This window comes from Pinus tabuliformis, chromosome 1_1 (genome assembly GCF_031772625.1).
Source record: "Pinus tabuliformis cultivar Carrire ecotype Pingquan chromosome 1_1, CPIR1, whole genome shotgun sequence".
Lineage (NCBI taxonomy): Eukaryota > Viridiplantae > Streptophyta > Pinopsida > Pinales > Pinaceae > Pinus > Pinus tabuliformis.
Genome location: NC_142297.1, coordinates 257,537,934 through 257,564,307, shown reverse-complemented (window position 1 = coordinate 257,564,307; position 26,374 = coordinate 257,537,934). Strand labels below are relative to the sequence as shown.

Below are 26,374 nucleotides of genomic sequence, written 5' to 3'. Positions count from 1 at the left end.
AAATGTGTCCCCATAGAGTCGTGAGCGAAGAGCCTCACCCCCTCTGTCTCGGCTGAGTTTTGTCATCACAACTCCTGTTTCTCTGTCTCCATATCTTCAGCATCTCTGAGTCATAAAAAGACACTTTCAGATTCCTATGGAGATTTCCCCTACCTGCAAAGGGACACACAAATTGAAACAACCCCCCCTCAACCAGGTCGGAACACTAGCACACAATCTCGTCACAATAACACCAAACAAAGCCCTGAAACTTGGACGAAAATCCACCAAGAAAGAAGAAGGTGACTCAAAGTTATCCACAAACTCAATTCCCTCCACCATTGGACAAAAAAACACCACCCCAAGATTGCGGACCTACATGGACCCAACGAATAGAGACCCAACTTCAAACCCCACTCATAAACCTAGACTCGATAACAAAATAAAACTGCCCATGCTAGTCCCTACCACAAAATCCAATTGAAGCCACCACTAACATTGCTATGATGAGACAAATCGAGACATCAAATAACCTTAGAAAAATCAATAAAAATACACGACTTCAAGGGGTAATTGACATGCCACGGTTGAGACACACACCCTTTACAACTCAATTTACCACATAGACCCAACTGGACATCAACCAAGACCAGGCAAAAGACCAGAGTATATGAAATTAACTTACAGGTCGAGCACTCAAACCCAAATTGAGATGGTTCGAAGTTCACCACCCAGTGTGACCCAAATGAAAAAGCCACCACTACCTCTACTCACCAGAGAGCAATAAACCACAAAGTTCCTCTCCACCCTGTGCGAAACACCAAATATTTCCACACTAAGGTTATTTCCCACCTCACCTTCTCAAATAAGAAGTTCCAAGAGGCCAAGGTCTTACCCTTGACTCTCGCTTTCTCTTCACAAACAAACTCGCCATCTCTTCATATCATTATAAAAGACCTCAAAGAAAAGTATGAAGCACCCACCGCGTACTAACAACATTAAATAAAGGACATGACACCCTAAACCCCATCTTATCTACCATAATACCCAATCAAAGGTTGATATTGAATTTATTATATATAAAGAGGAATTAAATTTATTCGAGTCTTTTTTTAATTACTAAAAAAGTATTCCTTAAAAAGAATTAATATTTATAAGTAAATATAATTAATAAAGTTAGTAAAACAAATTTATATTATATTTAAACTAAATAAATATATGCTATCATATTTAAATTTAAAATATTTTCAAAGCAATGAGGCATGACAACATTTGAAATGGAATTTTCACAGCTAACCACCAAGACATTACAAGTCACTAATGTGATTGACCAAGAAAATTTCAATTATTTTTACACCGAAGGTGTTTTTTTTAAATTGGTGAGGTTAAGTAGGTATTGTCTACTTTTTTCATCCCCATTTGACATTTTTCATTCTGTTGTTTTGACATGGGTCAACTTTAACTTAAGGAAAAAAAAAGAATTACGCATCTTATTGTAAAATGGACCATTTTGTTCAATAATAATGAAGAAATTGTCATGGAAGAACCTATTAGAATTGGAATAATTTTAAATCCTTAGGAAATTGGTGGGCAGGGAGCCACTTGGAAGGAATCTAATTTTTAAAATTTATTAAAAGGAATTGACCATTTTGCTAAATAAATTTTGCTTATATATAAATGAATGTTATAAATTACAATTTGGAATAATCTCAAATCAAATTGGTGGGAAAGAATCTAAGTTTTTAAATTTATTAAAAGGCAATGCAACCTAACAAACTCTGTAATACACAACAACTCTTGATAAAGATTTCACCAAGTGGAAGGCACAAGTTTATATACAAAAATCACTGCATGTGTATATATGTTTATACAACATGTGTAACTTTTCATTTTTAAAACCATGTTTTTTAATGCATAAATGGATACAACGTCTTGAAAATTTACAAATTTACTTGGACACTAGAATTGTGTGAACCACATAAATTTGCAATTCCAACAATTTTTTGCTAGACAATTTTTTTTTTTTTTGTAAGCTGGGGTGGGACTCTCCGATTTACATGTCCATTATGAACCCCTCTACGGGGGAAGGGTAGCCCAAGATTTGAACCCAAGATCTCCGGTTCGGTGAGACTTCATTTCCACGGCCCTTGCCGCTTGAGCTACCCCATGTGGACTTTGCTAGACAAATTTTAAATTTAATTTAAAACTGGAATTAATGGCTTCAGTAAAATGACTCCAAATTCTAAAACAAACCGCTTTCTTTATGTTGATTGTAGAATATCATGGAATCTCATAGCCACTCAAGTGGAAAATGTTCTTTATTTAGTCATTTCCTCCTCTGTCTAATTACATTTTTTGTGCGCCACTCACCATGAGGAACTATGGTAACATTTCTCCTCATTACCTTATATATTATAGCTTGGATATAATATGTATGTAAAATTTTGACATAATAATATGATTGGGAAAAAAATGATTTAGCTAGGTGATTTGAGCAACATCTATAAGATTGACATCTGTACAAATGTGAGACTATTACAAGCTTGAACACATTTTCTCCCCTCCATACTCCATTTAAATTGTTATCTTTTCTTTGTTACATTATTTTTATAATAACATCATAAACATGTTGAATCTTTTCAATATATCTTTAAACATTTAAAAGCTAATTTATAAGGATGGAAAACCTAATGAGTGATACTTTAAGACGAACCCATTATAAAACCTAATGAGTGAGACTTTATGACGAACCCCATGTTGATTTAATGACGCTTCATGCACACTTAGCGGGATGACGAACGCCATGACGATTGATCCTGCATTCATTGAGCAAAAGACAATTGAAAGCCGTGGTGAATTGAACTTTAGACCACTGTCAGATGACGAACGCCGTGACGGACTGAATACAAATTAATTATTATTACGCGACATATACAACTCTATATATTGATGAACTCGCCTGCCTCCATCTACATCTACGAGGCTAAGGACCAACGAGAAGAAGCAGCACTATATTACCGGATCGATTGATTGAGTGTCGCGCAGAGAGCGGAGCAATGGCGGGAATACCATCAGTGGGTAGGTTAAGTTTGGGGTCACAAGGATTAGAAGTATCAGCACAGGGATTAGGCTGCATGGGCATGTCAGCGTTGTATGGCCCTCCAAAGCCCGAACAAGAAATGATATCTCTTATCCGACATGCCGTCTCGAGAGGTGTTACTTTCCTGGACACTTCGGACGTTTATGGCCCTTTCACCAACGAAATCCTCGTTGGAAAGGTAAGGCGGGTGCATGTAGTTATCTTTTTACTTTTTAATTGTTACTTTTTGCCGTAGTTTAATTGGTTGGAAGAATGGTTAGGAAAGTTATGTAAATTTGGCTTATAGAGGAAATTGGATAATGATTTTTGTAAATCCAAGTTATAATTGTTAAACTTCAGGTATTTTTATGGTGCTGAATCTATTTCCACCATAAAAACAAGATTCAAACACTGTTTTTACAAAAAATTTTGAAATTTTTTTACCTGGATTTCAGCTACTTTTGACTTTTGACCATCCAAACAATTCTGGAGACGACTCCTTGCTTTTATCACGGTTATATTTAATAATAATATTTTAATAATATTGTTTAAGGATAATATTTTAATAAGGTTAAGAATTGATAATATTTAAGAGTGTTTTAACAATCACATGAGAAATGATGTGTCTAAAAATAATATTCTTGAATTAATAACATTCTAACAAGTACAGGTATTGAACTAATAACTTTTAGGAATATTTAACAATGCACCTAATCACACCCAATAAACACCTTGTAATTGCTATTACCAAATTTCATTCACCATTGGTAATAAACTGTAATTTAATGGTTTACAGGCCATTAAAGGAATTAGAGAGAAAGTCCAACTAGCCACAAAGTTTGGAGCCAGTTTTGTCGATGGAAAACTCAAGATTCGAGGAGACCCTGCATATGTTCGTGCCTGCTGCGAAGCAAGCTTGAAGCGACTTGAAGTGGATTGCATTGATCTTTATTACCAACATCGTATTGACACTAAAGTCCCCATTGAAGTTACGGTATGTGCTGGATTGCATTGATCTTTATTACCAACATCTTATTGACACTACAGTCCCCATTGAAGTTACGGTATGTACTGTTGCAATAAGCATTTCTAGTTTACTATTTCATTTACTTATGTCTGTGCATCTGTAACTTACATTAACCTTAAAAAGAGTTGGATGTATTGCTTTGTCTATGCAAATGTGACAGATTGGAGAGCTGAAGAAATTAGTAGAAGAAGGGAAAATAAAGTACATCGGACTTTCGGAGGCGTCCCCATCGGCAATTAGAAGGGCTCATGCTGTTCATCCTATAACAGCAGTTCAGATAGAGTGGTCTTTGTGGACTAGGGATGTAGAAGAGGAAATTATTCCCACCTGCAGGTATGATCAGGTGTGGTAGTGTTAGGATTTACCGTAGTGTTACTAACATACATATTAAAATTCTAATTGCAGGGAACTTGGTATTGGAATTGTGCCCTACAGCCCTCTCGGGCGGGGTTTCTTTACTTCTGGAGCAAAGTCAGTTGAAAATTTAACCAATGATGACTTTAGAAAGGTATACTTGTGCTTATGTATATTTTAAATTTAGAATTAAAAAAAAAATTATTAATAATGTAGGAAAAACTATTTTATAAGTATTGTTTTGAAAGAAAAAGTTAAACGTTGTAAATCTTGTCGGATATGAAGTTGATGTAAATTCATTATTAGTTCATTTTCATAACACCATAGAGTTTCTATTAATGCATTGATGAAACTACATTTTATTGTTTCGTTGGAGGGTTTTTTGAATTTTATAAAGTATTGATGTTTTGTTCAGACAATTCCAAGGCTTACAGTTGAGAATTTTGAAAAGAACAAGGCGACATTGCAAAAAATAGCTGAAATAGCTTCCAGGAAGGGATGCTCCCCCAGTCAACTTTCCCTGGCTTGGATTCATCATCAGGGTAATGACGTTTCACCAATTCCTGGAACAACTAAAGTGAAGAATCTAGAAGAAAATATTGGTGCTCTTTCTGTGAAGATCACACCTGATGAGATGAAGGAAATAGAAAATATATTATCCAATTATGGATTCTCAGGAAATCGACTTGCTGATGATTACCAGGATTTGACGTGGATGAACTCAGAAACACCTCCTTTCTCTTCATGGAAGGATGCCGTCTGATAATTTTTAACATTGCTTTCTGCGAACAAAGCGAAATCGTCATTTTCCTATCTGTTTTAACTGGTATATGCTCGGATATATGGTTATAAATATTATGTCGCAAATATCTTAAGAAGTTTTGTGTATTGTAAGCGTACTATCCCATTCATATAATAGCGACGTTGTGCGTTGTATCTGGTAGAGACAACCGTACTGTAAGGGCTTTTGTCCCATTTATTTAATAAATAAGTATTGGTTACAATATTGATTTCGATGGAGACATCATGGAAACAAGCTTCTCGTCAATATTGGTATTAGACATAATGCACAAATGTTTCTTGCAACTGTGGGTAGTAGAAACCATGGAAAGAAGTTTCTTGTAAGTTTTGGTACTTATTAGGTTAATAGAATTTTTTATTTTTTATTTTTATTTTTCTTGAAAATAAGATAGAGGGTAAGATTGAGATTTAATATTTGATAAATATTTTTATTTTGAAAATAAGACGAAGAGTATAAGATTGGATGAGTATACTTTCTTTAATTTTATTATCAAATAATTTAGTTATTATGATGGGATTAAAATGTGTCATAGATAAGATATGTCTAGTTGATATAGAAAATATAATTTATCGTTAATTGATGTTGATTGTTTTGAGGTGTTTCATAGTTAATTATAATTTATCGTTAATTGATGTTGATTGTTTTATGAGGTGTTTCATAGTTAATTAGGGGTGAAATGATGTTAAGTTAATATTGATAATTTTTTGTCTAAATTTATTTTTTTAAATAAATTGTTATTTTTGTTTGCAATTGGAAAAATGGTTGAATAATGTATATTTTTATTTATTTATTTTTCGTTTATAATATGTATGTTCATTTTTTAAGAATGTTATTTATAGATTGTGTATCCTATGACAACGGATATTTAAAGGTTAAGAAATTAATGATGTTAAAATATTAATACATATTTTTTTTAGACAAATCTTTTTACAATGAATAATTATTTTTGCAAAAAGAAATAAAAAGATTGATTTTTTTATGGGTGAATACTATTATCATTAGAAACTAAAATTTACATGGTGTAGCATATATCATCAAATTAGCTCTTATTGGGGAGACTTAACCATACCAAAAAATACACTCTCCATAAAGAGGAGAGAGATAGGAGAGAGATACATCAGTTTTAACATAGACAAAAAGAAACTCACTAGGATGGAGAAATTGCTGTAAATAACCATTTACAAAGTTAACTAAAAAAAATGTGAAATCCGTGTCTAAGATCATAACGTATCTAAACTGAAGGATTTGTATCTAATGTTGGCATTTGAATGGGTGCATTTCAGTTCTCTGGAGTGCCACCAGGTCTTGGAGGAATACCAAGGTGTCGTTGAAACCTTTCCATCCTCCTGTTCATATGACTCTGACGCTTGCGCAAGTGTTCAAGAGAGTGCATGATATCCATACATTTCTTGTTCCAGTGGAAGAGCGTCTAATGCAATAAAAATTTCATCTACCAATATAAGTTTATAGTCTACATGTATTGATTGAGCATTCCCCTTGTGTGTCTTATATCTGGTATCCAAGCAGTCCATTCAATCAACAACTTCATGTTTGAGAGAGTAGTCCCATGAGAGGATGCTTCTCCCTTAGATTAAAAGAGTCCTTCTTGAACTTTCACTGGAGCAAGCTATTGATACCTGATGCATATGAGTGTGGCTTCTATGGGTTGGGTCCTGATAATAAGTGACCCTTCTTTGGACCCAAGCCTACTGGCATGGCATTGAGGTTGGTTATGCTAGAAAAATGAATCCAGAAAATGGCCAATATCAACCTTGTTTGTGAGAGTTGTAAAGTTACAACCCCAAAACAACTCCACCCATGAACCAAACCTCCAAATTTCCTAGGATAGGAAGATGAGAGAACTTCCCTAATAATTGCTCAAAGATAGAAACATAAAGCCTTGAAAATGAACAACAATAGAGAAACTTACTAGTCATGAGTTCACCATCCAAAAAAACCCATCACCAATATAAGAACACCAAAATTCAAGCACATAATGAGTATGGATAAACTCTAGGAAATAAGTGAAATAACATGGGTCTGATAGGGTGGAAGATGAGGGTGAAAATATTAGACCAAAACCTAGGGAATGGGCATAGAAAATCACTTAGGGATTTGTCAAATAGTGAAAGAGGAAAGCTCAACTTGGAATAACTAGCATGAGAAAGAAAGGATAGAAAAAGAAACAACCACCACTCGTTTAGACACCACACAAAGGCCCCTTAAGTAATTCCAAATTAACTTAAAAAAAGGAAAGCAAGGGAGAAACATACCAATACCAGGTAACCAATGAAGCTAAACTAACTGGAAGAGGATGCCAGATGCATGAAAAAACATATCATTTTAAATTCCCTCACTTGTTGCCACTTTAAACACCCTGAGCACTAGAAGGGTGGATGCAACCTCCACCACTTTCTTTCCTCTGTATGTAGCCAAGCCTCCAACATTCCACTTCTAAAAATTTAATAACCAGAAAAATTATTACGTCTCCTTCCATCTCATGAATACACCAGCCTCTCTCACCATTCATGGCATGTTGTCTTCATCTTCCCCTAAAGGATAATAAATCTCAATCTATATCCATTATATGCATATGATGTGTGCATTAAGATTCACTAAGGATGGGTTCCATGTCTCCCATATCATTTTCCAAGTGGGGCGGTGGTTTCACCACCTCCCTCGATGCCGCCCCACCACCTCTGCAATGTTTGTCTCCCCATCCATGACTCTATACTCCTTCTGAGATAATTACCAATAAACCACCTTCAAAGGAAAATCTGGTAGGAGATTCCAATTTGAAGCCAACTTGGAAGAGGATTCTAGACATCCATGGTTCACCTGTAGGTATTCAATTTTGTTCCGAGTTCCCCAGGCATGGTCAGAATTAGAGCAATAATACAAGAGATGAAGGAGTACACATGTTCCAAAAGGGATTCAAATTTCCAACTTGATGAATCCTTATGAATGTGGGATCCATTATGGAGTTTCTAGAGCTTACTTATAATGATTAGGGAGTCAACTTCCACCAAATATGAATCGTACCAAAATAAATTAACACAACCAAACCATTATGGTCTCAATTTATACCTCCATATCTTGTAGTTCTTAGATTTCCCTTGGTTGCACCATCACAGTTCAACTTCAAAAACTGGGGTCAGGGTATTGCAATTTAACAAGGATTAAAGCCTAGTTAGAGGAGAAATAGGAAGGCTACATCCCCTTAGGAGGAAAGGGGAACCACCCCTTCAAAATCCTTACTTCATTGACGGATGCTTGCCAAGCATAAGGAGCCAGGATAGAGCTAAAATAGATTTCTTAATTTGTTTAACTATTGAGTATCAGGTGGAGTCCAAAGAAATATACTTCCCTTTGAATATTAATTCCCTTTGAATCCAGTTCTTTGACTTTGTCTCCAAAATTGACCAAAAATCTGCATTAAGCACACATTAGACTCCATGACATAATGACCAACCAAACTCACTCTATTAGCATAAATATAATAAAAAAACATGCAATAAACTAATGAGAATGGTGGATTAAGCTAAGTTAGGAGGAAAAATGAGCCCATATAATTACCCATTTATGGAGCTCATCATCACCCCCCTATTGAATGTGTTGCTTATCCTCTGAGCAACTAGTCCATCTCCTCATCTTTGATGGCCCTAATGGCCTCCCTGACATCACATGCTTTTGATGTGAGGACCTCTTCTTTGTCATGGAATCCTTCCTTTTTGTCCACCTCTTCCCACTGTTTTTGTTCTTCTTCCTCTTTTCTACCTTCCAGTAGGCCTAGCAGTAGTGGGGGACTCAATTTGATCCAATCCAATTGGCCTTCAAACTTTTCATAGATCGCTTGTATAGTGGCACTCTCCTTAATTCTTCTTTCATCCTTGTTGGGAAGTGATACTCCCTGATTTGTAGATTGTGCGGGAGTGTGTTCCACCTCCTCATACAAGCATGAATATATTCTTCCCCATATACTTAGGGGCACTTTGAGGATTATTTGTAAGCAGCTGGTGTGTGCTGATGAGAGCCACGGGGTTTGATGGCTCAACTCTGATCATTAAGGGTTCATTTTGCTCTTTTGCCATCAACTTTTTGATTTTTGTTTCCCTTTTCTCCTCATTATTCATCCATGATGCCATGGCCATCAGTTGCAAGTCCCCTAGCCTAGCATTGGGATCCCATAGGTTCATATCGGTGAGGGCCATGTTATGCAAATAGAACTCTGCTATCTTTGCCTTCTCTTTTGCTGAACTTTGGTCACATAGGTCCGTAAATTGTTTATAATCTTGCAAAGGAATTGTGCCTCTCTGTGCCAAAGTAATCTTGCTTAGAGAGGGGCTTCTTGTAAATTTTCAACCTATGTCCATTGACAAGCATGGGGATGGCATCGTCATCAATGGTTCTGATCAAAACTGAACCATTGTCATTACATTTTTCCATAGTGTAGTATCATAGAGCAGTGCCCAATCTCCCTCTTGGAATTGCTTCTTCTTGATATTTTTTTCATGCCATATTTTTCTTTGAAGTTGAACTACCTCTGTGTGCAGAAGGGTCTGCAATATTTATTCATCCAATCCATTGAGTTGGAGTAGCCTTTTCCTCTGTACATAGCTGAGATCTAGGTCCAGCTGAGCTACCATCCTTAGTGTATTGTATTCAAATTCTATTGACAACAAAGCCTTCTTCCCATAGACCAGTTCATAGGTTGTGAACCCTGTGGTGGTCATCCATGTTGTGTTGTAGGCCCAGGTGGCCTCAGCTAGTCTATCCGCCCAATATTTTCTGCTACTGCACACTACCTTGGTTAGAATTCCTTTCAAAGCTCTGTTAGTGACTTCCACCTGCCCATTAGCTTGTGGATGGTAAGGGGTGGAAGTCCTGTGCTTGATGTTATGATGTGTGAGCAAGTCTTCAATCAAATTGGAAGTGAACTCACTGCCTTGATCTGTAACTAGTTCTCTTGGATACCTGAACTTATAGAATATGTTTTCTCTAAAAAACTCAACTACTTTTTCCTCTGTTGCTACCTTGATTGCTTTTGTCTCAGCCCATTTTTTCAGTTAATCGATGCACACAATGATGTATTGCCTCTGTTTTGAAGGAGGGTTGATAGGACCCACAAAATCCTTGCCCCACTTCTCAAATGTCTCAAAGGTCACTTGAGGTTGCATGGGCATCTCATCCTTTGGAGTAGGTTTCCCCATCCTTTGACACCGATCACATTGGTTGGTATATCTCTTCACATCTTGATGAAGAGTGGGCCAATAGTAGCCTGCTTGCAAGATTTTGAAGGTAGTCCTCTTTACTGCAAAGTGGCCTCCATAGGGCCCGTCATGACAAGTTAGGAGAATGTCAAAAAATTCCTCCTCCCTAACACATATTTTCAAGATCTGATCTAGGCCAAGTTTGAAGAGATTTCCCCAAATCCAAGTCAAAGGGGTGCTATTCCTCACAATCTTGCTCTTCTCTTTTGAGGACAGGTGTGGTGGGAATTGTGCTGAAACCAAGTAATTTTCTATATTAGCAAACCATGGAGAGAGTACTGAGATAGAAAATAGGTATTCATCTGGCATTTAATCATCCACCATTCCTTCTTCACCTGCAGGAAAATTTACTCTAGATAAAAAATCAGCAACAACATTTTGTTTACCAGGCTTGTCAACAATGGTTAAATCAAACTACTGCAGTAAAAGCAACCATATAATAATGCAAGCATTGACATCTGGTTTATTCATTAAATACCTAATTGTAGCATGATTAGTGTGTACAAAGATTTGATACCCTGTGATGTAATGTATGAATTTATTTAAGGAATGCACTACAACTAGGAGTTCCTTCTCAGTTACAATGTAGTTTAACTCTGCCTTTGACAAATTTTTACTTATAAAGTATATGGCAAGGTAACCTTTCATCAATTTGTCACAAGGTTGCTCCTATTTCTTTTTTCGAGGCATATGTGTGAATGTGGAAAGGTAGGGCCCAGTTTGGACCTCTCAAAATTGGAGCAGTCACAAGTTTTCTTTTCAAGGTATCTAGGGCTTCTTGAAAACTTTCAGTCCATATGAACTCGACATCTTTTCCCAAAAGACCAAGCAACAGAGAGGCTAACTTACTGAAATCTTTAATGAATCTTCTGTAATATCTCGCTAAGCCTAGGAAACTTCGGACATCTCTCACCTTTTGAGGAGGTGAGATCCTTTGGATGATGACAATTTTGTTGGGGTCCACCTACAATCCTTGTTGAGATATTGCATGACCTAGCACGGTCCCTTTAGTCATAAAAAATTCACATTTTTCCAGACTGAGGGATAGGTTCATTTCAATACACTTGTTCAGAAATTTTCCTAGGTTAGATAAAGCCTCTTGAAAGTTAGAACCATAAGGAGTAAAATCATCCATATATATTTCCACTGCATCATGAACTAGTTCAGAAAATATACTCAATACTGCTCTCTAGAAAGTGGCTGGAGTATTGCACAAACCAAAAGGAAGGACCCGGTATGCAAAGGTACGCCAAGGACAAGTGAAAGTGGTCTTATCTTGGTCTTCTGAGCTGATTTGAATCTGATTGTACTCACTAAACCCATCTAGGAAGGAGAAAAACTTTTTCCCCGCCATACCATCTAACACTTGATCTATGAAAGGCAAAGGAAAATGATCCTCTTTAGTGTCCTTGTTCAGTTCCCGATAATCAACACAAATTATCCACTTACCATTTTTCTTTGGTACTAGCGCCAAAGGAGAGACCCATTCACTGCCAGAGATGGGGTAGATGAATCCTGCATCAAGTAATTTTTATAGTTCTTCCTTAACAATGTCTTTAAGGGCTGGATTCATTCTCCTTCGAGGCTGCTTGATTGGTTTGAAATCTTCCTTAATGTATATATGATGACTACATACTAAAGGGTGCACTCCCTTCATCTCCTTATAACTCCAAGCGAAGGCATCTAAATGTTTTCTTAATAAGCTGCACAGCTTCTCCTCTTGGGAAGTGGATAGGGATGAGTTGATTTTCAAGGTTCTTTCTGGGCCGAACTCTATATTCTTAACATGGACAGAGGTCGGGTCAGCCACACAGAGATCAGTTAAGGGATTGTCTTGGGTTTCTTTCACTAGATCTTCTAACAGAAAAATATTAGGGGGTGGATTCTGAATTAAATTTTCAATGATATCATCCTCATTTTGCAGTTCCCCCCCATGACAGTTTCTGCTACACATAGTGGTGTAGAATATAATTCATCCTCATCCTCCTCCCCCAACCAGAGAGGTAGATCATGTTATAGCAAGGGTTGGGCAGGAGGGTATAGGATTAGCTGCTTGGACATATGCCTGTTCTTGATGGTCATGTTCCAGCCCGACAACTGATGTAAGCATCGACAATGGCGAGCTAGGGTCTTCCTAGGATGAGAGGATACCCAGTGAGCTTTTTCTTCAACTGGAGAACTAATAAATCAGCAGGGTACTCCCAAGAATCAATGGAGACCATCACATCCTCCACAATCCTTTCAGGGGTCACGGTAGAGCGGTTTGCTAGCTGCAGTACTGTAGTGGTCTTTCTCAAGGAGCCCTGGAGGTTGAGTTTGAGCATGGTGTCCTTTTTCATTACATTAATGGCAACTCCCAAATCAATCAAGGTATGTGGGATCATGGTGCCATTGATGTGGACATCAACTACTAGGCTTCCAGGGTCTAGATATTTCAGACGGATTACCTGCCCCAACATCGGGTCAGACAGTTGACATTGATGGTTGGGGCATCTCTCTTGTGCCTACTTGGATGCCTAAAGCACTTCTCTTTGATCATCTTATTGTATATAGGCACATATTTTATGGCTTGGAGAAGTGGTATCTTTATAAATAACTGTTTCAATTCTCTCAGAAGTTTAGTTTCTTCTGGGGTGGGCTGTGTTGTCCTGGATAGTCTCTCAGGAAAGGATGGAATTGCTTTCGGTTCACTTTCCTCTTTGTCTTCCTCAACCTCCTGAGGGGGAGGATAGCTATCTAGGAGAACCTTCCCAAATCATAGGTTAATCTTCTAAATCTCCACAACATAAGCTGGGCATGATGGTTCCCCACTATATACTTGCTAGGCTTGTCTGTTGTTCAACTTCGGGTTCAGATGGGCAGGCATATGGGGTTTCCTTGGTGGAACAGGAGCTAATGGTTGTGGTTGAGCAGGTGGTGGAGGCAAAAGAGCGAGAGGAGAGTTGTACTGGGGCCTCCACCCCTGATGAGATGCATTCCACTGAGGTTGTGGCTAAGCATAGGATTGAAATGCATGACCAGTTGGTTGGGCATGATATTGAGATGGATAGGACCAAGGAGAAGGTATGGACCAAGAAGGATGAGTAGGAGGGCCCCGAGAAGGTATGGAAGTGGCTTGGTTGGGGTTGTAGTATTCCTAAGATGTCCCTTGCATCCTGTGCTGGTATGGTCTAGGTCCATGCGGTCTCCTTTGGTTCATGAAATAGAGTGGTTTAGTGGCTCCTTTGCCCCCCTGCTATATAGCTTTAAGTCCGGGCAAGGAAGGGAACTTATTTGTATAATGATCTTCTTCATAGACTGAAAAAACCTCTATAGAGTTCAATGGATATTTGTTCCTAGGATGCCTTCTGGTGCATCTAGGACAGAAAATTGCCAGAGCCCTCTCTGCTTCCTCTTATTTTCTTTTGATATGCAAGGTATCCATTTGCATGACAAGAGTCTAAAGAATCTCACTCTTGAAGTCTTCCAACGTGTTTCCAAGTTCACATTTAAGGGATTAACCGGATGAGGAGGTACTGGCTATGGGTTGACTCCCCCTACCTCTCTTTTTGGCTGCCTTAGAATGATTTCTAAAATCAGTCTTTATGTCTTCATAAGGTAGTTGGTAGATGTCTCCTCCAGCCAATAGATGGAGGGTGTCTAGAAGGTCTTCCAGAATTCCCCTGAGTAGGACCAACTTTAGAGATTTGGGGTCGAGTGTGCACCTGGCCCTTTATAATTGAGATGAAACCTCTCTTCATAATCTTCCAAAGATTCATCACTTCCCATGGTCATTCAAAAGATTTCTTACTTGGTGTCTTTTAACCTACAGTATTCTCGATATTTGTTATTAATGGCCTGCTGCATTTGAGCCCAAGTTATGATGCTATTGCCAGGTAACCCCATGAGCCAACACAATGCTGCATCCTTGAGAGTAGAAGGAAATAGTTTCAACTTTTGCTCATCTTCTACATATTCATAGGTTCGACAGATAACAATGTACTCAAACAAGAAGGTGTCAAGATCTTCTATAGTCAATCCATGGAAGTGAGGTAGGGTTGAAGGGCTTATGTTCTTAATTTTAGTGTCCTTATTGGTCTCTCAGATGGGAAAGGTACCCTCTACTCTTTCTCCATTCCCCCTAGCATTTCTGTTTTTAGCCATTGTCTCAAGAGGGATGTTTTCTTCTTCTTCTTCCCCTATTGGTTCTTCAAATATCTCTGGTTATTCACCTAAAGGTTCTTCTTGATCACTACCACTGAAGAAGAAAGAAGGGTGGCTATGTGATGTGGTGGGGGTGTTGGGGCAAAAATTTTCTTGAATTATGTCTATTTCAACGAGGCATGAAAATAAATCTTTTGGTTGATTTTTGTTTTTTTTTTTTTTGCTTGTACCTACAAAACTGAAATTGATTGAGCAAACAAATTGCTACTAACTAAAATGAACTTGCTGAAATGAAATTGCAGAACCAAAAAGAAGAGAAAATGATATGTAGAAAGGAAAGCAAGGAAATGACTAATCTACTTTTGCTTAAATGGAAATTGCAAAATTGAAAGTAAAGGAGGGAAATGACTAATCTACTTTTGCTGAAATGGAAATTTCAGAATTGAAACGAAAGCAGAGAAATGACAAATCTACTTTTGTTGAAATGGAAATTGCAGAATTGAAACAAAAGCACGGAAATGACTAATCTACTTTTTCTGAAACGAAAATTGTAGAAATTGAAAAGGAAATGCAAAAACTAAAAGAAACTACTGTACTTTTGTTGAAATAAACTACTTAGCAGAATGTTACAGTAGAAAATAGAAGAAAAGCAGTAATTAAAAAATACTCTGACACTTCCTCAGCAACGACGCCAAAAAGTGGTGAGCACTAGTATTGTAGCAATAATGCTGCAAGCTTCCTACTTTACTTTTATCAACCAGGTAGTTCGTAACAAACTTGGAAGCGATGGTGTTGTATGCACAAGCACTAGTTCTTACTGTAGGCTATCACTTGGTCAGCTGGCGCAAGATCACTAGGAGCTCAAGCCAACTTCTATGGATTCCACAAGAAGCTATATATGTGATGAAGGAAAGAAAAGCTTACTCTACAGAGGCTACTCTACTTGCATAAAGGAAAAGAAGACTGAAATGTAAAGTAAACCTAGCAAACCCTAATTAACCAACTAATCCTACTTTTGTAGAAGAAGAGATACAAACCATGAAATGAATGCCATTACTTAATCTAGGAAGTAAACAACATCTACTCAAGATATTTCTAGAAGTAAATGAGGAACAAAACATCTTTTTGGATTTTTATGCATATTTAGGTGAAATTGTCATGCATGTAATTTATTTTTTTGTGGATGTGGCAGTGATTAGGTGGTGATGGAGGGCGACTTTGGAGCTTCCAAAGGTGTAGGAAGGTGTGGATGGGTCCTAGGAGGTCCCAAGTGGCCTTCTGGAGGCTCTTTCTGCAATCGGACTTAAAAAAGACACCTACAAGAAAATCTACAGGAGGCTGCAGGGGATCTACAGAAGGTCTACAGGAGGTCTACAAGGGGATGCTGAGAGCAGTTTTGGAGGTTTTGAAGGTGGGAAAGTGGGTGGAAAGGGTCGATGAAAGCTAGAGTGATGTGTTAAGGTGTGTAGGGTTCATAAAAAAGGATCAGGAAAGAGAAATATGGTTGGATTATTCAAGGAAAGAGAGGAAAGTTGATGAGGAAAGTGCAGAAAACTAAGGCAGATTTGTGAGGGAATTTGGGTGACCTGTGGAACATAGATTAAAGAAAAATGGTGCTGGCTAATTGGCTGACTTATTGTGAGAGGAGGATTGCCACAAGAGAACTAAAACTCACATCATGAGATTAAGCAAGTAAGGAAACTAGCTACATAAAAAAAACAGAGCTTTGCATCAAGCTAGTCTAAATTCTGATCTACGAAAGTAAATGCTGAAAAATGCTACATGGAAAGAAAGCATGGAAGGAAATTTATTGTGAATATAGAAAAAAGCATGGTGAAATAGTTCTACGGCAAAAGCATTAACCTTCTAACAAACTGCAACACTAGAAATCCTATGGAAAATGCAAATCTGTGTTTTTTGTGGCAACAAGAGGGTCTTGGCCTTAGTTCATGGTCCCAGAGGGAAGAAAGAAGACCAAGGCTTTGTTGATGGCCTTCTTGTATCTTTTTCCTATCATTGTTAAACCTGCTACAACAAACCAAAATGGAATCAACCTTTTAAATCACCAAAAGCAACCTATTCTTAACTAAGAAAGAAATCTATCTAACAACAACTAATTCATAAACTGAAACAAAGCATATAAATAAAAAACAAGAGGATCTTGGCTACATGGATTGGGCCCTAACCCAAGAGTTTGAGCCCTATGAGGTAACTCAGTGGTAGCTCGAACAAGATCTCATCTTCATTATCAAAATAATAATAGGACTACATGAAACTATCAACAAAAGTAAGCTCGAAGTTGAGCAGAGCAAAGCTGCAATTTTTTTTTTAAAATTTGACTAACTTTCAACAACCTAATGAGGCTCTAGGCCTCTCTACTTATACAACTCAAGCTCCCAATAGCCTCCTCAAAATCAGGGAGGCTTGGCTCCCAAAACTTGAGATAAATAGAAGTTATCCTCCACTTGCTCAGCTGCCCCTTTGGTGCATTGATGTGGTTGCTTGTGCTCCAAGCTGCGTGATGGAGAATTCCAAGTGGGGAGTAATAAATGATGGGGATACCCTCCTATAAATCCTCTCCCTTGTCTTCTTCGAATATTTTCTGCTAAATGTCCATTAAATCTTTGACTTTGTCTCCAAAATTGACCAAAAATCTGCATTAAGCACACATTAGGCTCCATGGCATAATGACCAACCCAATTCACTCTATTAGCATAAATATAATAAAAAAACATGCAATAAACTAATGATAATGTTGGATTAAGCTAATTTAGGAGGAAAAATGAGCCCATATAATTACCCATTTATGGGGCCCATCAACCTCCTCCCATTTTATATCTTTATGTCCCACTTCCGGTTGATATGATTCACTTATTAAGAAGATACCTTTGGGTTTATACCCTCTTGGACTTTATGCTCTTGATGGGAAACAAGGATCCTTCACTTTAGTAAATAACCCCAAAATTGTTGTCAAACTGCGCTATCAAGTTTAGGATGTTGTTTTTCCAACATGATCCATTGATGCCAACTCACATTTCAATCCCCCTCAATCCAATAACCAGTCATTGATAATCACCATTCAATTATCATTTTTTTTCTCAGCCACTCAAGATCAAATTTATCCCCTAGTTTCAAGAGTTGTTGCTAGGCATCATCCCAAAATAATGTTGTTTGTACATTTTTTATCTCCTAAAAGCAATGTTTCTAAATCAAATTCATTCCTTTCCTTGATAGATTCCATATTATTGAACCAAGAAAAGTGGCTTTCAATTTGATTAAGTTTTGTTCAGAAGTTTGGGGGGCATACTTACTACTCTACATTATTTTCCAAAGATTTTGCATCACGTGTATCCACCTCCACCAAATAGTCACACCCAATATAGTTACTGTTATAGATGGATATTTGAACCCCTATCTACCCTTGAGCTTTAGTCAAAATAGTTTATCGTATGCTACTAGTATGCACTTCCTTTCTAATGGAGCTTAGGTTTTCCTAGGCCCATTATATTATCAAAGAAAATTTTTTGGGTCAAGGGGAGTTCCTTTCCATATATTTGAAGGCCAAGTAGCCATTTTTTAAATGTCACTACCTTAAATGATCACCCCAAGTCCTCAACTATCTAGATCAATAGGAATGGCAAAAGAGGTTCACATTTGTTTGATCTCATGAGAGGAAGTGAAAGGGGGAGATGGAGATCCATTTACCAGAACTAAGAACAATGTTGAGGCTATAATATTATAGATCCATTCAATTAATTCTTTTGTAAAGATAAAGGCATGAAGAATATTGCATAAATAGTTCCTAATTATCTTATCATATGCATTATATAAATGTAATTTAATCATCATTCTAGTTCTCTTTGTGATCTTTAGAGAATAAATCGTTTCATGAGAAACTATAATACCATGTAAGATATGTCTACCCTATACAAATCCCCTCTTCTATAGAGATATTATCTTAGGGAGGAATGAATTTTATCTATTGGCCATTGTCTTAGTAATTACCTTATAGATTGAATTTTGATCATTACAAAGAAAATGAACTATTTTGTGGCTTTGGTACACATCTTTGATTTGTACGTCCTTATTTTCTTTCATGATCATTGTTACTTTGTGAACTATTTTGTAGTAACCTAGGGGGGATAATATGGGGTACAGAGGGATGTAGCCAAGGGAATAATGTAATAATGGGATGCGCCATAGTAATAAATAAGGTGGTTAACTCGTATCATGTAAGGGACCACAGTAGTTAGCAATAATGTAATAAGCCTGTGGTATTAGATAGATGGTATTGATGGAACCATGATAATGACCCATGGTATTGTATGTATGAGGCCCATATAGAGGCTAGAGACTCCCCATTGAGAGATGTCAAAAAGTATTGTATGAATAGGCATATGGCTTGTGGAGTGTTCTCCTTTATTAAGGAGTGAATGTATGGTGTTGCCCTACCTTAAGGGTTTGATTAATAAAGAAGCATTTCTATATTTAGATCTTGTGATTTTTGGTGATTATTTACATTTCTTGGGTTTATTTCTATTATCTCATATTTTCAAATTAGATCTATAACAAGTGGTACCAGAGCACTTTCTTGGGCAAAGCAGAGATTTTTTTTTTGTAGGAACTTTTTGGGGTCGCGCGTTTGCGGATTAGATTTGTACGTTTTGGTGAAAATTTTGTAGAATATAATTGCAGATCTAGGTTCCTAGCAAAAAAATACCCAATTTGAAAAAAAAAATTGGCTGAATCAGAGTCCAGATGAGGGAGATATCGTTGATTTAAAAATTAGTTGTGTTGTAGAACTTTGTCGGGGTGACGGGTTTGTGGATCAGATCTGTACGTTCTGGTGCAAAATTTTAAGAATCTAATTACAGATCTGGGTTCTTTGCAAAAAAATACCCAATTTCAAAAAAAAAAATCAGTTGAATTAGAGTTTGGATGAAGGAGATATCACTGATTTAAAATTGGCTCTTTTTTAAGAAATTTTTGTGATGGCAGGCTAGTTTCAGCCAGAATATGAAATTCCAGTGCCTAGATAAAGATTTCTATCACATGGGAAGACGCAAAATGGTCATGCCATTTCTAAAAACAAGTCATAATAAAGATTCTGAGCAATATTGAATAAACTGTGGCCGCTTTAAATTTTCGCCAAGTGATTTTTTTTTGTGCCATCTCGGAATATGTTTTTTTTAGGAAAAGATGATAGCCCTACTATTGAAAACTTCATACAGAGTTAAAAGTTTAGATATGGGAAACAATTAAAACTTTTATTATCACTTGGTTTCCAAGGTGAGGCTTACAAATGGTGGAACTCAATTTACTACAATTAGTTGTCTGAACTTTCGGATATAGAATTTGAAAAACTCCTCTTAGACAAATGGTCTCATGCTAGAAAACAGGGGAATGAGACATGTAAGGGGTTATTTTCTACTGGTATCTCCTTATTACAGGTTCATGGATGTATTCAGAAGGAGAAAATCATTGTGTTTATAAATCCTAGTTGCAAGAAAAATCTTATAAATGTCATTTTGGCAAAAATATTACAAGTTCCAGCAAAACGAATGGAGCACACACAGGTTAATAATGAGCAAGTGCAAGTTTATAAAGATTTGAATATTTATATGGATAAGTATGTATTGCATTTTGATTTTTATACTTCAGATATGGGTAACATGGATGTTGTTTTGGGATACACTTGCATGGAATCTATGGGTACTATCAATATTAATTTGCAGAAGAAAATAACATTGCAGGATATTTCTATTAAGACCCAAGCAAAGACTATGGAGGCAGATGCACAAATCTCTAATGACATTGACACATCAGATGATGAGCCCTTGATGGTCGACAACCAAACACAAACATCAAACCAGGTACCAGAAAAATAGGGAGAATCCAAGGAGGTTGAAGCATAAAATATTACAGGTTCTAATAAATCAGATGAGGACTCAGTGGTTGAAGTAATATTGGAAGATAAGAAACAACAACATGCACCACAACATGTACCATATACCAATTAATCTCCATTAGGTGGTGAATTAAAGAGAAATACACTGTTCAGAAGTTTATTTCATTGTCTTATCTATTGGTCACTTCATATTCATTTTTGTCACTCCCACTTAATGTTCTCTAAGCCTTCATGATTCTAGGGTTTGTTTTTGTCCTTGTAGAACATTGTCTCTTGTTGAAGCATTGTACTATAGTCATAGATTGTTGAAATTTCCCTCATCTTTGCACTTTTCGGCTTTCTTGTTGATTTCCTCAGAGTGTTTGTTTGGCTTTGATCAAAGTTTTGACGCATTTTGAGTGCTTTTCATTCTAGATTGGAGACTTTTTTTTGGCTCCTTTTGGATTCTTATTTCTTGGTTTGTCTTTTGGGTCTAAATTTTTATGCATTTGGGGATTTCATTGAGTGACCATTGAGAGGAGTATTTTATATGTATTTGTTATTTTCATTCAAAAGTGAAAAAAACTCTTTACATTCTTTATATAGATTTCATCAAAGGAAGAAAGATAAAAAAACACATTTCCATATAGTTGCATCCAAGGTTTTAACAAACAAAATTATTTCACACTATCTTGTTTCATGCCACTACTTGCTTGACTAATACAACGTCCCTTGAAATAAGCGCTACAATAAAATTTACTAGACTCATATTATTTTTTACTGGTGGTAAACCAAAATTAGCAAAGACTAAGGTTTAAGAGCTAGGTGTGTGAGTAATCTGCTCCAAGATCGTAAAACAAATTTAGCAAACCGCGGTATGGAGTGAAAAATTCTCCATAATTCCATGGTCAAAAGCAAACTGCATTAAAAGCTTATGTAATTGCGGGTTAGACTTAGGTCACGGTGCAAGCAGTTCTCCTTAAGGCTACCCAAGTCTTGGGAGGGGATCCTGTGTTGGTGGTTGACTACCTAGAGGCCAAAGATTCATGTGCCCCCAAGGGACAAAGGTACTTTAGTGTCCATTCCTAGGAAAAACACCCTATAGGTGGTGGTTTTAGGAAGCAACAATCCCTCTACCTTACCTTTCCCTAGAAAAATATACTTATGGAGATCGAACCCCATAAGTAAAAAGTCTTTTAGAAGAACATTTGAAACATAATACTAGGATTGGTTTGCATGTGACTACCTTTTAGGGATTTTATAGAGTGTTTTTTTTTGCCCGAGATGATAGTTTCGCCTTAGGGATGTTTGTACCAACTGGATTTGATAAATATATATTTATCCACCCTAACTAAGCCTAGTCTCCAACTGTCACGATGAATTAAAGGTATACCTCCTGAGAGAGGTGTATTGTTGACTCCTACTCGTAGAGTACCCGTTAGTGCTCAATACCCAAACCAACCTCTAGTTGTGGAATATATTTCCTAGTCCTCCTGGTAGTGAATTGATATCTATCAAGGCACTTGTAAATGATTTTGTCTCTCCTTTCAATCTACATTTGAATAACCTATCAATAACAGAGTTACTTCCAATAAATATAGACAGTTATATGCCTTCCTACGTCTATACTTATTTTTTGTAATTACTTATAGAGGAGGTTAATTCTCCTTTACCTTTCACATCTACATTTTTTGTTGTTATGACATAATTTCCACCACTGAGTGTGGCAGGAACTACACCTCTCACATCCTCTTGGGGCATACCACCTATCTATTCTATGAAGCCCACACATTTCTCTTGTTTCTTATGCCCATTCTTTCATTTATTTCGACCATGGGTATGAACCCTAACCAACCTATAAATCAAGGATCTTCACTACTTTTTTGCTCATCCTATTGTTCTTGTTCCTCATATGGGTATGGTAACCTCGAGAAATATGTGGGGAGAATCATCTATTTCCCCTATCATGTTGTTACTATTGCTGCAACACCCTCGAAAACATTCACTATATTCAAATTTTTGAGCCTACTTCACTATTGTATCTAGTGTTGCCTTGGTCATCGTGGTGTTTCTAGTCATGCAATGTGTTTCAAGTGTTCTTGATCATTTTTAAGTGTCTTCGCATTGATTGGAACATATTTTGGATACTTCAAGGTCGTATCACCTTTGTTGTTGTAAAACAACATGTTTTGGTTGCATTCGCTCACACTTCATCCATTGTACTTAGGGAATGTTTCCAAAGTAATGTTTTGATGTCTATGTTTCATTGTTTAAGATTCTCTAAGTTTTCTCAATGATTCAGTATGTGTCGCACATGATTTTATGTCTAAACTCATTGTGTTCATGCCATATTTGATCATCCAAGATTAGAGAAATTTTGGTTTCTAAACATACCCATTAAGGAAACGAGCACATGAACACACTCTGAAGCGTTGATCATGAATCCTTCATTGCTTTAAAGTGCATCCTGTACACTTCAAAAATGCATAGCACACTCCTAAAACATATTTCCCCTTCTTTCTTCTGAATCACGCCCTTTGAGAAACAAGGCCTTACTTTGAGCACACTCCTCCTTCAATGCAAATAAGTGCACCTTCCTTTAGTGCATGAGCACACTCTAGAGGCCTTAAGCTCCACCTTTCATCCTTCCATAATGTACCATGCATCCTCTTGACCCTTTGAGCACATGAGCACACTCTAAAGGATTGAAGCGTCATCCTTCAACCTTCAGACTTCTGCCTTACACCCTTCTTGGTCTCTTGAGTGAATGAACACACTTAAAAGGCCCAAAGCTCCATCATTAAGCCTTAATGAGTGTTCCCTATTCCCTCCTTGTCTCACTTGAGTGCACAATGCACTTGGGAAGCCTTTTCCTTCTCCTTCATCCTTCCGACATGCATCATGTGCCCTCCCTTGAGTGCCTCTCTCCCTTGAGCACATGAGCGCATCCCAAAGCCCCAAATATTTCCTTCTTCATTCCTTCAACCTTTCAAAGAGCACCCATGTGCCTAGAAGTTGTCCTTGCTCCTTTCAGGTGCACTGGTAATGCATGAACAAAAAATTTGAATGAAACATTTTAGAATAGGATATTTTGAAATTGATGGTTGATTTTCATGAGCGATTGTAGTTATAGGTATTCAAAGAACATGTCAATGATGCTTAAATAATATCATGCAAAGGAGGCATCTAAAGGAAGCAGGAAAAAAAAGGAACACATTGAAATATTGATGATCAAAGCACTCTAAAGACCCCATAAGATAAAAGAGTCCCAGAGGGTAAACTCATCAACGATTAGAAGTTGCATGCATAACAAGACACGAGTGGAAGCCATCTCACCCCATGAATAAGTCCATGTTAGTAGTACCTATAAGTCCTAGTCATCAATGATAAGTGACTTTTCATGCCTCATCACATGATGATGTGGAAATTATGATGTAATTTTGCAATCATTGTAAAGACAAACAAGTGGAATTCCAAGAGTCATGTATGGATTAAAAATCCATGGAATTCCAAAATACATGTAATACCAAAAGTCATATGTAATTCCAAAATTCAACTAGAAGTCCAAAGGTGATGCCTCAAGTTATAAAATATCCTCATTTCTCATAAAAAGGAATTTAAACATGGGCTTCTCCCATAAGGCATTAGAGAGATAGAGTTAGTAATTTGGGATAGAAAATAGTCATTGTAATGCTCCACTATTGGAGCTAGTGATGTTAATTGTACTTATGTATCTTGGAACTATTTCTTACTACTTGAAGCCTTTCCGACAACACATTTTCCTACTTAGATTGTGGATGTCTTAAGACAATTCTTTGAATGTTTATGATTCATGTTTTCTTTCACATGTACTATAGTAATTGAACTATTTTAGTAACTTTCGTGATTAACATATTGGAAATGTATTGTAATCATTGGAACGAATGTCACATCTATTTGAGATATTTCGCTAAATTTTAGATGAGCCTTTCTCATTTGTGTGTATATCCATTAGGTGAGTACTATTACTTCTCTTGTAGAGGCCCACTTTACTTTTCCCATGCAATGAAGGAACCTTGATACATCTCTAATCAAACATTCACAAGGAACACTTTCTTGTTCATTGCAAAAGCACATGTGCACTTCTCTCTCATGCTAATTGTTAAAGCCAAGTCATGTATTTAAGTAAACAAAACTCAAGGTGTATTCCAAATGGGACTCCTACACCAAACAATGTGAGTTATAATTGGGAACTCATACTGGGGGGATCCTATGTATGTTGGAGGTATCCAACATCGTGAAAACCTACTTGGGGGCAACCTTTATTTTAGTATTTCTCAAGCCTGGTACAATTCATTGTTTGGAGGGATGCCATCCTCTAGTACTTTTCCTAGAGGGGTTATTTTACTTGGGGGAATACCTCCTGTTAGCACCAATATTCTTGTGAATTACCCTCATGTTGGTGTTGTTGCACAAGGTGGTCCTTATTTATATATCGGGTACAACCCTACTAACAATCATGTTTTTGGGGGTCCTTAGCTCTTTGGGGGAACTGAACCTAGGGGAAACCTCATTACAATGGTCATGTTGGCCTACATTATCTATATTATGGGATGAATTATCACGATGGTCCACAAACTGTTACTCAGAACTAGGGTATGGGGGGACCTCATGGTTAGTTAGGGGTCTCTTCCTCCTATGATTCATTTAGTCATCTACATGATCGTTTCCTATCTTCTCTTGATCTTTTGGATTTGGATAAGGTGAAAAATGAACCCATCTGTTATGATCCTTGGTGGCCACCCATGCCTGCCAAATTATCATATAAAATCCCCAAGTTTCAAGGGAATCCTACAAAAAATTCATTGACACTTATCACCACCTACCATCTTTGGTGCTCATTGAACTCTTTGGTGTATGATTCGATTAAATTGTGTCTATTCCAACATACCTTGATTGGAGATGTTTCTAAATGGTATATTGAGATAGATATGACATATTAAAATGAATTTTCTTCCTTGACCTGGACATTCTTGACTCATTTTCAATTACTTATAAGATACGAAATTTATTCTGACCTCTTGTCCAACTTTAAACAAGATAATTCCACTCTCATCTTTTATCATATTCATGAGTGACGAGAACATAAGAGGTTATCTTGAACCAAGATTCCTAATGAAATTCTTCAGAAATGGTTCATTCAATCATTTTTACCTCCTATAGCCAAGGATGAGTCTATGTTGAGGGTTGTTACCAAGGAACAGGCTATCATAGCTTCCTAGTGACTAGATCTCATTTACTTCTAGTCAAATGCACTTTATGAAGTAAATCCTAGTGCTCAACACCCTTCTACAGGCCCACCCAAACCTACCCTATGACCACACTCTAATGGTGTAATTGGTTCTGTATCCGACTCTATGACCCAACTTGTTGGCCAAGTTGGGAAATTGATCGTTACATCACAAGCCCCAGCAAATGTGTCTAGATCTATAAAAGCACCCTATTCTAAGCTACCTACTGATTCTCTAACGGTAAAGTCCATAGCACCAAACAACTCTCAACAACCTGGCAATAAAAAGAATCAACCTATTGGAGAGACTCAACCAAACCAATCCAATCGGGGAGGGATTACCATTGAAAGATGCCACAAGATAAAGGTCCCTTATAACATTTGTCAAGGTGAGCATTGGACTCATGAGTTCCATCGAATGGATGAATCCCACCAACTTCTTGCACCACCAACTGCTACTCAAAATCCATCTATCTTAATTCATCCATTCCATACACAACCGCAAAAACAAAAGGTTTCCTAGGCTCATCAACCTACACAAGGGGAAAATGAAGGGACATATTT

The 26,374-nt window shown here is 37.2% G+C and overlaps 1 protein-coding gene across 1 annotated transcript; it reads left to right on the top strand.

The window, feature by feature from the left end:
• The first annotated feature begins 2,947 nt into the window (after window positions 1–2,947).
• LOC149212510 (putative aldo-keto reductase 2) lies at window positions 2,948–5,438 on the top strand. The gene is made up of 5 exons (XM_089390619.1): window positions 2,948–3,257; window positions 3,855–4,052; window positions 4,246–4,418; window positions 4,491–4,593; window positions 4,855–5,438. The coding sequence occupies exons 1-5, from the start codon at window positions 3,036–3,038 to the stop codon at window positions 5,200–5,202; spliced, it is 1,044 nt and encodes a 347-aa protein (XP_089246745.1). The 5' UTR covers window positions 2,948–3,035; the 3' UTR covers window positions 5,203–5,438.
• Window positions 5,439–26,374: the final 20,936 nt, after the last annotated feature.

Excerpts from the sequence above, each read along its gene's own strand:
- LOC149212510 (XM_089390619.1), top strand. The coding sequence starts at position 3,036 with ATGGCGGGAATACCATCAGTGGGTAGGTTAAGTTTGGGGTCACAAGGA. Across the intron at positions 3,258-3,854 it reads ACGAAATCCTCGTTGGAAAG|GCCATTAAAGGAATTAGAGA; the intron begins GTAAGGCGGGTG and ends AATGGTTTACAG. Across the intron at positions 4,594-4,854 it reads CCAATGATGACTTTAGAAAG|ACAATTCCAAGGCTTACAGT; the intron begins GTATACTTGTGC and ends TGTTTTGTTCAG.